We start from the raw sequence: 13,174 nt of genomic DNA, 5'->3' as shown, positions 1-13,174 counted from the left end.
TTAGCAAAGACAAAAACATTATATATGGATATATACGAAACCTTTTTCATTTATGGGGAGAACACATAGGGACTCCACTTAATAACTTTATAACTAATTATAATGTATTTAATAACAAATGTTAAGTTTTGAAGTACGAAGATTGGGATATAAAGCATGAAAGCAACGCAAGAGACTTTTCTTTTGACACAGAATGATACATAGCATTAAGAGTCTGATTTTGAACGTAAAGGGTGGTGTAGTTTGAATGGTAACATATAGAATAGACCAAGAAGGGGTCTTTCCAGGAAATAGGGCAGAACATGGGTGGGGCACTTTGGGACAAAATTCCAATACGCAAATTCCCAACTGATGTAGATGTAGATGCAGATCACAAATATTCTTCCCAGTACGTCCAACAAAACTACTCATATCCCAAAGTATTTACAATCTGTAAAAACTAAAGAGATAGATGGTAACACTTTCTTTTTGAATCATTCTCTTTTAGTGGGTCAATTTTTTCAACTAGTAAGACAAAATACTGGAAAAAGGGTTTCAGAAAAATACTATGAACCCATCAGAAAAATCTGTTAAAAGTTGTCATGTTTGGAAACTCCCAATTGAACTACAATTTTTGAAATCCAACCCTCATAAATATGTGCTTAACCATGCGTTAATGAGAAGAGAAAGGAACAAGGGAGAATGATGGGTGAATTTATTTTTTATTGACTGAAAGGAAAAATGAAATTGGGTGTTGGAGAAGAGAAGAGAAGATATTGTTTTGGAGCAGAGGGAGTTTGGTGAGGCAGTTAAAGAATAGTTGTGAATGGCAGAATCTCTTTGTGGCTGAAAGGAAAAGAAAGAAAGAGAAGCATTAATTAATAATGAAGATAGGACCATTAAGAAGAGGCAGCTTTTTGTTTCTGAACTGGTCCTTCTCTGCGAAAGGAAAGGGCAGTTCCTTTCAAACTTTGTTTTCATGCAACTGCCTTTCCCTTTAATTAGTGCCAATGATGATTTGTGGAGTGTGCTGCCACTGAACCTCATTGTTAGAAAACCTCTCTTCCCTCCTATCTCAAAAAGCACCAAAATTTAGAACTTAATACAAATAATTTTAGAAAAAAAAACTAATTACTATATTAATTAAATTAAATATTATTTTATGCCTTAAAAAATTATTGATATTTAAAACCTTTTTGAACAGATGTTGGGATTTAGAGAACGATTGTTCTGCTCCTCCCTTCGTCTGGTCGTACAAGCTGGGAAGGTACCTTCTAGAAGGCACTCCGACGATCAAGTCAGTTAGGATGTCGACACTTGACTGTCAGAGTACCGTAGATAATGACGTATCTGATTCTTGGAATCTGCGCTATTTATATTACCTTAATGGGCATTCGTTAGTGGACCGGATTAGGAGGTTGATCTTTGTTTATGGTTGTGCTAAACAGCACTCATGGCTCGTCGTCATGGATCGATCGCCGTCGCATGACCTTCTTATCGTGGTCAAGTGATTTGAGTTTCTGACTAGTAATTTATATTATTAATAAAAAATATAAATTAATTTTTAAATTAATATATAATTAGTTATCAACTTTAAAATCTAATATTAAGATAGAAATTTTAAATAAAATATAGAAAGTTATAAGAAATAAGAAAATAAATATTTTGTAAAAGTTTATTATTTTTTTTTATGTAAAAATTTTAAGTGTCACTAATGTAGAGCATACAAAAGACATATTAAATGAGCAAGTTTCGGTGAGTTTAATAATATGAAGCTTTAAATAATAGACAGAAGTAAAGTAAAGGATTTGTTTTCTTCTAAAAGTTAAATTTTATTTCTTTGTTTCGAGTAGATTTATGGGTATGTATGGTATGTATACAGAAATATATTATTGTTTAGAAGTGATTTTATTTCTGAAGATGGGAAGAGAGGATCGAATAAAAGAAAAAGAAAAGTTAAAGAAACTTAGACATAAAATTATTAGAAAAACATAAAAATGAAGGTATCAAACTAATAAAAATAAAAATTTAAGCAAAATAAAATACATAATTATATTTTAACATAATTCATTATATTACAAATACATATATATATATATATATATGTTGTTTAAATAATACAAACAATCTCAAATTTCAGTTTATTTTTTCAATCTCTTCTCCACCCAAAGCATAAGTAAAAGTAATATGATTTTATATTGGTTTTTCTTGGAGCGTGGACATATTCTTCCTTAATATGGTATCATACTATGTGGGACTATGTGGGGCATTCTATCTCCTTTTTTACTTTATAGTTAGCCCAGATATCCGTACACTCAAGTACACCACCACGTTCTCTCACAACTATTCCTCCTTTTCCTTAACTTTCAACAAACAAAATAAGAAAACATATCTTTATTTTTCTCTTTCATCTTTACTCCTATGCCTCTATATTATTTTAACAACATTTATTATAAACGATTTTTAAATTTTTCATACTCTGATCTAATCACCTATAATTTTTATAATAACCATGTTTATAATAATTTTACTCACCTGACTCTGCAACTTTCTTTTGTACTTTGTGTGCAAGGAGATAAAATAAAACCTTTTTCTAATTACGTTTATGAATGATTCCTTTTTATGTTGGATACAATATGAAGTACACAGATTTGTCGATTTCTGTCCAGGAACAAATCCTAATACCGTAAGATTTTTTTTCACAGGCCGCGCGAGAGAGAGAAACAGAGAGAGGTATCCGTGACATGAAACTTAGGAGATTCCATTTGAAAAAACTAAATTCTCTCACAAGGCATACATAGTATAGAACCTCTGCGAGGAAAATGTCATCAACAACAAACCCTTTATACAATTTTCACCCCTAGAAATTCCTCATGGGGACAAAAGTTAGAGTCACGTGATGAACATCTAAAAACCCAAATGGGGTTGGCTGTTCAAAAGCAGAAGAAAAAAGAATGGGACAAAAAAAACAGATCGAGCGAGTCGAGCATGAGAAACACAATGCATATGAGAAGAGAGATCGATGGGTTAAAAAAAGAGAAGCAGAAGAAGCTTCATCTTGGCCACCTTCGATCTTTCTTCCTGAAGCAATTGAGCAGAGCGTAGAGAATTGATCATCGTAGCATGGATGTTAGAGAGCGGAAAACAACTTCTTGGCAGGGAATAGTGAGTCCCATATCGTGATCGAAGCCAAACTCTTCCTCAGCTTGTCGAAGGAGGGACTGAAACTGGGGGTGAGTCAAAAAGGAGATGGGCACAATGTATCTACTTCTGTTTTCTCCAACGTAGACAGCGAAATGGCCTTTGGGAACATCCAGAGGAAGAGCATCATCGTGGTCGTAGTCGTTCTTCTTTCCCAAGCTGGAACATCTCTTCAGGATTTGCTTCAGGACTTTGGTTTGAGAAGTCTTTGCTTTTCTAATGGCCATGTTTTGAGAGAGAGAGAGAGATGGAAGTTTATGTTGTTGATGGTGATGATGATGATGATGATGGAAGTAGTGGATGGTGGAAGAAGGGGAAGGGGTGTATTTATGAAGAGAAAGAGAGAGAGAGGGTAGGGGCAGAGTGTGGGGGCAAAGTGTAGGGCACGGGTGTTTTGGGGTATGTGTATTTGTGTATAGACATGGTGGGAACCAAACCACTGTCCTTCACTGTTCTATGTTGGTCCTCCCAATGCCAACGTTGACATGGACCCTAGCTCTATCCCCATTACATTATAACACCCTCATCCACTTATAAAATCAAATCACTCACATTTTCTAAAAATTACTTTTATTTCACTTTCATCTCCAACATTATTTAAAGTGTTTCGTTTTTTTTTTAAAGTTTAAATGTTATTAACTACGACGCTCGACGTATTCGTGTCGAATATATATAGGTTTTGATATTAGTAGGACATTAATCGGTTAAGTGTTAATTTAAAAAAATATTTGTTAAATTTTTGAAAATTTTAGTATAATTCTAACATAATTTTAAAATGTATAAATATAATAATTTTTAAAAATTTAAATTTATTTTATTAATTTTTATTATAATTATAAAAATAAGGAACAAATTCTTTTGAACAAAGTCATGAAAAATATCTTCCTGCTCCCAAAAGAATATGAAACATATTTTTGCACATAAATATTTATTTTCAATTTATATAATTCAAAATTATATAATGTATAGATCCTTGTATCCAGTATCCTACATTTTAGAGGTAGGTTATATGTATTTCCGTGTCCGTATCTGTGTTACACAGGTTATTAAGTTATATTTTTTCATTTTTTTTAATTAATTTTGTCCTTTAAGTTCCTAAATTGACCTGGTTTGATAATCGGGTAAAAGAAACACTTTAAAAAGCTAAACTTTTCAAATTTAGAAGATTAAGAAAAAAAAAATGAGATTACGATTACCCTGTGTAACAGATATTCTTTAGCGACTTATATATTAGTTTAGCATGTATAGGCATATATATATATATATATATATTAAATTATAATTTAAATCTATCGTATATAAATACTTAAATATATAAATTTTATTTTAGATTTATGGCACATAATTTATATTGTGATATAAAGTTATGCTTGATTACAGATACTTTTAAAATATTAAAATTTGATTTTAAGAAAATAATAAATCGAAAGAAATAAAATTTGAAGATAAACCTCTAAAAACATTTTGCTGGTTTTTTCTTTCTTAAAAGACATATACTAAAAAGATTCATTTATAATTATTACATATTAAAGTAATTTTAATGTATATTGGATAAATATAAGTAAAATGGGAAATTTTGTGTAGTTGGTGATTGGACGTAACGTAACCGATTCTTAATTAAACACAATTTGTATTTTGCATAACCTTTTCTTAAAAAATTTAATTTTGTTTTCTAGAGACATCTACAGCCAGAAACACGCAAATTTCTCCTCTTTCTATTTTCCAAGTCATGTTTTAATTAAAAAGAAAAATATTTACTCACATGTAAAATTTCTTCCTTATTACATAACACACATTTGACACCATAGATAACAATGACGTGACATAATGAGATTGTGTTTAGTGAGGTGACAAATTTAAAATAGGTTAGTAACACAAATGAGACGCGGACTTAATTCCTTATATATCACTATTTACACTTTTATTTTTCCATCTAGCACCTTTTTGTTTTTATTTCCCAATCTAGGACTATTTTATTTTTATTTCCTTATCTAACATCATTTGAAAAGTTAAAAAAATAAATAAATTAAAAAAAAAATTTAGTTTTGAATGCATTAAAAAATAAATATTTTTAATGTTTCAAATAGTTATTAATGAATAAAGAAATGAGCTTTTACAAAATAAAAATTAAAAAATTAAAAATTAAAAAATTTTAGTTTAATAATTTTTTTAAAGAATGAAGAAAATAAAAAAATTAAACCTTACAACAACATAAAAGTTGAATATATAAACATAAATTAGTATTTACTTTTATTATTATTGATGGTGTAATCATTTTAATTTCAAGTAAAAAATACAGGACATAATTATAAAAAAATCATAGTCAATTAGTATTAATTAGTAGTGAATACACAGATAATATTCAAGTATATACCCTAAATGCAAAATCCTAAAAAATAATGCAAATGCTACGCTTAATGCTTAAAAATGAGAAGAAAAAAAATGTAGAAATAAATAAATATGGAAAATAAAACAACAACAATAAAAATAAAAACAAAAATAGAAATAAATAAAGAATGGCAGAAAAAATTATAACTAGAAACATAAAAAATATAAAATAAAGGCAAAACAAAATAAGATAAAGATAAAAAAAACTTAAAAGAGTAGACCTGAGTCAAGTTGAATAAAGACTGATATGGACGTAAGAGAACAATATGATTGAACAAAAAAGTGTTCATATTGTCAAACACCAGGACACAAAAATAGTGTGTCCCAACATTACTCTATCGTTCACTTCTTGTCATTAATTATGTTTCATTTTGCACAATTTATTTAATGTACCATTAAAAAAAATATTAAATGAATGATCATCTCTCATTTATTTTCCTTTTTATGGTCAACATATACTTATTTAGTATCGTTTTATATCTTTTATCTTTATCTTGTTTTTATTTGTTTTTTTTAATATCTTTTATCTTTATTTTGTTTTGCCTTTATTTTATATCTTTTATGTTTTTAGTTATTATTTTTTTCTGCCATTCTTTATTTATTTATGTTTTTGTTTTTGTTTTTATTGTTGCTGCTTTTATTTTCTATATATATTTATTTTTGTATTTTTTTTCTTCTTATTTTTAAGCATTAAGTATAACATTTGCATTAGTTTTTTTTTTAAGATTTTGCATTTAGGGTAGACGACACTTCAATATTATCTGTGTCCACTACTAATTAATACTAATTGACTTTGATTTTTTTATAATTATGTCATGTATTTTTTACTTGAAATTAACATGATTACATCATTAATAATAATAAAAATAAATACTAATTTTTGTTTATTCAACTTTTACGTTGTTGTAGGGTTTAATTTTTTTTTTATTTTTTCATTCTTAAAAAAAATAAACTAAACATTTTTAATTTATTACTTTTTTTTTATTTTGTAAAAACTTATTTCTTTATTATTAATTATATTTTAAACATTAAAAATATTTATTTTTTTAATGTATTCAAAATTAAAGTTATCATTTTTTTTAATTTATTAATTAATTTATTTTTTTTTACTTTTGAAATAGTGTTAGATAGGGAAATAAAAACAAAAGAGTGCTAGATAGGGAAATAAAAAAAAAAGGTGCTAGATGCGAAAATAAAAGTGTAAATAGTGTTATATGAGGAATTGAGTCGTGAGACGCGAGTTTCAAAGTAGGGTAAAGGAATATATTACACCAGTTCTTAGTAACAACCGATGTAATATATTATTTTTTTACTTAGAATGATCCATATTACACCGGTTAAACCATTTAACCGGTGTAATATATGACCTATATTCAAAAACTTTTTGAAATTCTCATGAAGAGTGAGTGACCATAAACGTCACATAAGTAACCACTTACAGACACACGGATAACCAGTTTTGCGTGTGCCAGTAAAAAAGAATATATTACACGGTTCTTAGTAAAGAATGATATAATATATTAGTCTTTTACTCATAATGACCCATATTACACCGGTTAAACCATCTAACTGATGTAATATATGACCCATATTCAAAAACTTTTTGAATATTTTTATGATGAGTGAGTGGTCATAAACACTACAAGAAAATCATTAAATAAAAACTAATTTTAGAGAAAAAAAAACAATTAGTTACTATAATGACCAAATTAGAGACAATTTTGGAGATTAAAAAATTTTTTGGTTTCTAAATTAGTTTTTATTGTTGTTAAATGGTTTCTAAATTGGTATCTAATTAGCTACCAAGGTTTTAACTACCAATTATTTATATTTTAAATTTGGTAGCAAAACCCTTGATAGCTAATTAGATACCAATTTAGAAACCATTTAACACTAATAGAAACTAATTTAGAAATAAAAAAAAAAATTTAGTCTCCAAAATAGTTTCTAATTTGGTCATATAACAACTAATTATTTTTTTATCTCTAAAATTAGTTTATAATCAATGATTTTCTTGTAGTGAAACGTCACATAAGTAACCACTTACAGGCACACGGGTAACCAATTTTGCGTGTGCCAGTAAAAAAGAATATATTACACCGGTTCTTAATAACAACCCCGATGTAATATAATTTTTTACTTAGAATGACCCATATTACACTGGTTAAAACCATCTAAACGGTGTAATATATGACCCATATTCAATTTCTTTTGAAAACTTTCATTAGGAGTGGGTGACCATAAACATCACATAAGTAACCACTTACAAGCACACGGGTAACCAATTTTGCGTGTGCCAATAAAAAAGAATATATTACACCGGTTCTTAGTAACAACCGGTGTAATATATTATTATTTTTTACTCAGAATTGCTCATATTACACCGGTTAAACCATCTAACCGGTGTAATATATGACCCATATTGAATTTTTTTTTGAAAATTTTCATGAAGAGTGGGTGGTCATAAACGTCTCATAAGGAACCACTTACAAGCACACAAGTAACCAATTTTGCGTGTGTCAGTACATGTGGAGCAACTTGTGGCTGGGTAACCAGTTCTGGTAGGTGGGTGTCCAGTTCTGCCATGGGTGTAATATATGACACATATTACACTAGTTAAGTTAAGCCATCTAACCAGTGTAATATATGGCTCAATGACGTTGAACACTTGAACAATAAACAAAGAAGCAGCGGGAACTGCACAAGAAAGACGCTTATGGTTTGTGTTTCGCTTGTTTTACTACATAGTTTGTGTTTCCCGCTGCTTCTTTCTCCCTCCCTCCGACGAGGCCACCACTTCTTTCTCCCTTTCGTTTGACCTTCCCTTTCGTTCAAAACTCTCCCGCTTCCACACCCAAATTCAAACGTAAACCCTTACACTATTACAAAATTGCCACATCACTCCCATCAAAATTACAAAAAATCTCATTGTCACATCCTCACCCAATGCCACGTCTGCGGCGTCAGGTCTGTGTTAGTGGACAAATGGTGTTAACAAAACATTTTCGAAAAATATAAGTGTTTTTCCGCACAATCAAGCAAATGTACTTTTTTTCAATATATATATATATCATTTAGGTGTGTAAGGATCAAGAGTCTTAAAGTAGAAGTGATACAATTAAAATGACACCTGAATATTATTAAAGTTAAAAGAAACCATCATCTATTTGAAAACTATGTTTTCCTTTTCTCTGCTTTCTCTCTAAGATCCTGATTTCCTCGTTCATCAGTTTGATGATCGGAGTCTGCCATTAGACTCCTGACAGTGAATACTACAGGACTGCCCGATTAGAATCTCTAATAGAGTAAGTTCATTTTTGCTATTCTTTTTTAGTCAAATTTTGAACTTGTTAGGTTGTCTTTGTCTTTGATTTGCATGTGACTCTTTTAGCTTCAGGGTGAATCTCTATTAGCTCAGGATCCTAGTGATATAGTTAGATGTTTTATCAGAACTCTATGGTGCAGGTTAATTACCTTTAAGCTTTTGATAGATTTGAAGCTTTTAGTGAGCACCTGCTCAAGTTTAGGTAAGGGAAACTAGTCTTAATTTCCAATAGAACCATAGGCTAGAAGATCTAGATGTGGGGGTGACGTGGTCACCAATTTCAAACTTTCTTGTAGGATTTTTTGTTTTAAGTATATTAAAAGTTGATTGAGATTTGAATGTGAAATTTTATATATGATAGATGTTATAAAATTATATTGTTTTTTTTAATGTGTAAATGAATATATTTAAATAGTTTGATGAATCACTTAAAAGTATTGTTGTTGAGTATTGGTTGTTTGATGTTGATTTAGAGCAATTATTCAACTATAAGAGAGACTTTGTTACTTTGGTTTAGTATATGAAATAACAATTTGAATAAAAATATTAGGTGCCCTCATGTGCATTTTCGCTCACATTGAAAATTTTCGTTCAAGCCAATTTTTTTGGGTAGCTCGCCGGTATATTTTCGTTCACACTAAAAGATTTTCGCTCAAGCCAAAAAAAAGTTTAAAAAAAGCAATCAATTTTTATTTTTGGATTCTGAAAGCCTAGTGTATTATTGGTTATTGTTTTTAAGTGGAAATTATACATTTTATTTAAGAGTATGATTAAAGGAACTTAGTTATATGTTAAGTGAATTTTGAGATATGTTTGGAGTGTTTATAAAGTTTAAAATATGTTATGATTGAATGGTGTATTGATGTGTTAAATGAAGTGTGCAATGATGTGAATGTCTGATAAAAAACATAGTATTTTCTGGAAAGGAAATACCGTGTTGAGATTGTTGTAATGATGTATTGATTTGTCAAACCCGTAATGAGACATCATGATTCTACTGATATAATGAGATCACATAGATGAAGTTATTCATTTGGTGAGAGTCGATTATGAATGTTGTTGTTAATGTTGATTTGACACTCTGAGCTCATTGATAAATACAAGTTTCTGAAATTTATGTTTTATACTTTATGTATGTGCATGCAAATAATGTTGTGAAAAATTAGGGTTCTTTAAGATTTAGGAAAAACTTTAATGGAGAATCATAAAATGAGCAACCATGCTCTGATACCACATGTAAAATAAAACATAAAGGAACGAATACAATAATGTTCTCATAAAGATCTTATCAACTTATGATTCTCACATGCTTTATATTCAATTAAGAAGGAGATAGGAACTTACCTTGATCCATGTGTATTCCTATGTGAGCAGTTTCTTGGTCTCCCTTTTCCCCAATCTATCTCTTGGTAATTATGTTCTTGTCACACCCTTTCTTGATGACCAACAATGAGACAACTTTATTTGTAGAGACAGAACCCTATTGCTATTATTTCCCAATCTCTATCAGATTCGGTTTTCATTAGGTATCATTATCTATATATATATATAATTTTATTTTTGTCACGTTAACCAATTTTCCATCACTATCAGATTCGGTTTTCATTAAGTATCATTAGATATATATATTTTTCACGTTAACCAATGGACAATTTATTTTATTATTATTATTAAATCACATTCAGACCCAAAACCCAAACTTTATTTCATATGAGTCACATTATAGAATTTAATTTACATAATTTCTAACATGAGGTTCATATGACTTTGTTTGTAGTTTGAAATATAATCTGGTCTTTCAGGTCATATGAATTTACCATGTCATACGAGATGATGAGATATTGAAATGTTTATGCGCATGACAATGTGGATTCACAGCGACACAGGTGTAGGTCTCAAGATTTTAAATTCAATACACGAGTCTTCTGGAAGTAGAGTCAGTGTCTTTGTGTTGTGAGTCAGTGACATGAGAAAAAAATGAATTGTAAATTTGATAGACACTTTATGGGTTTTTTGACCATCATGGGGTCTTTTTATTTGTTTTTTACCAAAATGGGGTCGCTGTAAAAAAAATTACAAATCTGGGGCAAGTCATGCCAACTTGGCACGACTTCATATGTAGAAGTCGTGCCAACTTGGCACGACTTTGTCCACATCATTTTTTTTAAAATTTTTCTTGTTTTTAAATAAATAAATATATTATAATTATTTATATAATTAAAATTATAAGTTATGTAATATTTGAAATTAATTTGATAAATAATTTTTTTATGAAAGAATAAATACTTAGGTAAAGAAAATGAGGAAATTAATAATCAAACTTGAAATTGAATTTTATTATCAAGCTTGTTTGTGCGGACAATTGCTTCTATTGTGACTTTCAGTTCTGCAATATGAACATTTTTTTTGTTTATTTAGAATTGAATAATCTATTTCATGGATTAAATTAGACCTCGTAAGCTTGGAAATATTGTGGAGACTCTACACTGGGGTGATAAATGTCGAAGTTGTAAATGACAAAATGAGCAAACAACAATTACATGTGGACAAGAGAGACGTATAGCTTGAAATTCCCCACAATTCTCTATTTATTTTCTAAATAATTAATTCTCATTTCTATTTATTTCCAAGTGCAATAACAATTTTTTCATATTTTTTATTAATCTAATAACCAAATTAATATATTACATTACCGTCAAACATAATCCATACACAATTATTCATTTTTTTATTGCTTAAAATTAACACCCTTAGAAAATTATGTATCAAATTAATTTTAAACATTACATAACTTACTACTCAATATATAAATAAGAAAATTAAAAAATAAAATTATATATATATATGACGTGGACAAAGTCGTGCCAAGTTGGCACGACTTCAGGGGTTGACGTGGCACGACTTCAGACTGACATGACAAAGTCGTGCCAACTTGGTACGACTTCTACATATGAAGTCGTGCCAAATTGGCACAACTTGCCCAAATTTGTAATTTTTTTTAAAGCGACCCCGTTTTGGTAAAAACGGAAAAAAGATGCCCCATGATGATCAAAAACCCCACTTTATGGTTATGTGGAAATGTATGAGAATTGATGGTTTTATGTGAATATTTAAAGTTATATTTATATTGGAATTCTAAAAAATAGCTAGCTTACCCTTTGCTTTGTTTTGTGGTTGTTTTTTTTTTATCTGTGATGATCGTGTATTTTACACGGGAGCAGATGAGGCTGCAGGTGAGAAAGATCCTCCGTGAGTAGATAAAAGATATATATTTTTGTTTTATTAATTTGTTAATGTTTATAAATATTATTTTTCTATGAAGAGAGATGTATTTTGAACTACTATACATATGATATATGTATAGATGTAAATATTTTATGTTGGAAATTCACACATATTATAATATTAGATGCGAAAGAAAAATATAGGGATGTTATAGTATGCATATTTAAGAATAAGTAATCTTTTGTTGTTGAGATAATATTGTTAAGGTTGATTGGTATTCTCTCTTGTAGAGTTTGAAATTTCGTACGATTTTGTCCTTAAAAGATGTCAATGTTCTAATCTAAAGTCCATTAAAATAACATCGTTAGAGTCAATTAACACACTTGAGATATTGTCTATTTAGAACTTATAATTTTATCTTTAAAAAACGTTTTAAATGTTTGTACTCTAAATTTCAAAACAAAAAATATTTAAGATGCAGTGATTACACTTAACATCAAAAAGAGATGATGTCATAGTTCATAATTTATATTTGATTGTAATTGTTGATAAACTAAGCTCGATTCTTAATTTATATTCGATTGTCATTGTTTATAAAATAAGCTCGATGGAGGAATAGTGAAATATATATTAAAAAGAGAGAGAACGTCATTAACTCATACAAAGGAAGATTATTAATGATTAATAAATATATAATATAATATATGTATACGTATATGCCAAAAGAAAATAATGTATATGTATTTGTGTGGCTTATATCGCACACCTAACCCCACCGACCCTTACCACTTCGGGTATTTATATATCATCAGTGGCTATTCTTTAGTTACAACAAGCTTGTAAATTTTATTTTATTTCTGCGCATCTATCCCCACAAGCACGCAAAAATCAAGACATGCCACACCACTATATTTTGACTAATGTCTTATATGCATCAATTTTTCTAACAACTTATACTCAGGAAAGAGATGAAGACACACAAATTAAATAAAGAAAATATTCAGCATCATATATATATAATATAATATAATGATATTTTGGTTTAACTGTATAAAA

At 29.0% G+C, this 13,174-nt stretch overlaps 1 protein-coding gene across 1 annotated transcript; it reads right to left on the bottom strand.

The window, feature by feature from the left end:
• Positions 1-2,719: 2,719 nt before the first annotated feature.
• Positions 2,720-3,557, bottom strand: LOC137820820 (auxin-responsive protein SAUR50). Its single transcript, XM_068625084.1, has one exon. It carries the CDS (start codon positions 3,405-3,407, stop codon positions 3,093-3,095), a length of 315 nt encoding a protein of 104 aa, XP_068481185.1. The 5' UTR covers positions 3,408-3,557; the 3' UTR covers positions 2,720-3,092.
• Between the last annotated feature and the right edge of the window lie 9,617 nt (positions 3,558-13,174).

Source organism: Phaseolus vulgaris, chromosome 9 (genome assembly GCF_000499845.2).
Source record: "Phaseolus vulgaris cultivar G19833 chromosome 9, P. vulgaris v2.0, whole genome shotgun sequence".
In the NCBI taxonomy this organism is placed as follows: domain Eukaryota; kingdom Viridiplantae; phylum Streptophyta; class Magnoliopsida; order Fabales; family Fabaceae; genus Phaseolus; species Phaseolus vulgaris.
Note: the sequence above shows the minus strand (reverse complement) of the source record. Positions and strands in the feature narration are given on the sequence as shown.

Bases quoted from the DNA above. Each gene is read 5' to 3' on its own strand.
- LOC137820820 (XM_068625084.1), bottom strand. From the start codon at position 3,407: ATGGCCATTAGAAAAGCAAAGACTTCTCAAACCAAAGTCCTGAAGCAA.